Consider the following 759-nt stretch of genomic DNA (forward strand, 5'->3'; position numbering starts at 1 on the left):
GGACCCGGCTGCGGTGCAGCAGGAGGATGGAGGGCTAGGACCCGGCTGTGGCGCAGCCGGCACACACAGGACTCCCAGTGCCGGCAGCAGGAGCTGGTGTGCGGGTGATGCATGGGCATGCCGTGGTTCTGCAGCTCTGCCCCATCCCCTCCATCCTCTCCACGTGCCTGGCAGGCGCTGATGAAGGTGCTGTCTGTCCGCAAGCCCCTGCTCTACAGCTTCCAGACCTCTCTGCCCAAGCTCCCTGTGCCCCCCGTGGAGGCCACCATCACCCGGGTAAGGGGCTGGGATAGGACCGGGGAGGGGGGTGTCCATCCATGGTGGGACGAGGATGGGGGGGGGGTGTCACACTGAGTCCCCTCCCTGCAGTACCTGGAGTCGGTGCGCCCGCTCATGGATGACGAGAAGTACAGTAAGATGGAGGCTCTGGCCAAGGAGTTCAAGGAGAAGACAGCTCCACGGCTGCAGAAGTACCTGATCCTCAAGTCCTGGTGGACAACCAACTACGTGAGTACCCTGGGCTTCTCGGGTGCTGGAGTGGGGGGGATGTAGCGGTGGTTCCCCCACCTCCAGCAGCAGGGATGGTGACCCCAACCCAAACCCACGGTCCTGTTGTCCCCCCATGATCATGGGAAGGGGGGACTTGGGTCTTCCTGGGTGGCCCAGCTGGGTCATTAGGGGCAGGGGGTCCTGCACCCCGTCCCCATCCCTGTCCCTGTCACTGCAGGTGAGCGACTGGTGGGAGCAGTACGTCTACCT

At 64.4% G+C, this 759-nt stretch overlaps 1 protein-coding gene across 1 annotated transcript; it reads left to right on the forward strand.

Annotated features, from left to right (window-relative positions):
• Positions 1-156: 156 nt before the first annotated feature.
• Positions 157-754, forward strand: LOC103907139 (carnitine O-palmitoyltransferase 1, muscle isoform-like; the record flags this gene model as incomplete). The annotated part of the gene is made up of 3 exons (XM_009289246.2): positions 157-276; positions 370-507; positions 728-754. Coding segments are annotated over exons 1-3 (261 nt in total), but the record flags the coding sequence as incomplete, so codon positions are not given.
• Positions 755-759: the final 5 nt, after the last annotated feature.

This window comes from Aptenodytes forsteri, unplaced genomic scaffold (genome assembly GCF_000699145.1).
Source record: "Aptenodytes forsteri isolate BGI_AS27 unplaced genomic scaffold, ASM69914v1 C13206671, whole genome shotgun sequence".
NCBI classification, from domain to species: Eukaryota; Metazoa; Chordata; class Aves; order Sphenisciformes; family Spheniscidae; genus Aptenodytes; species Aptenodytes forsteri.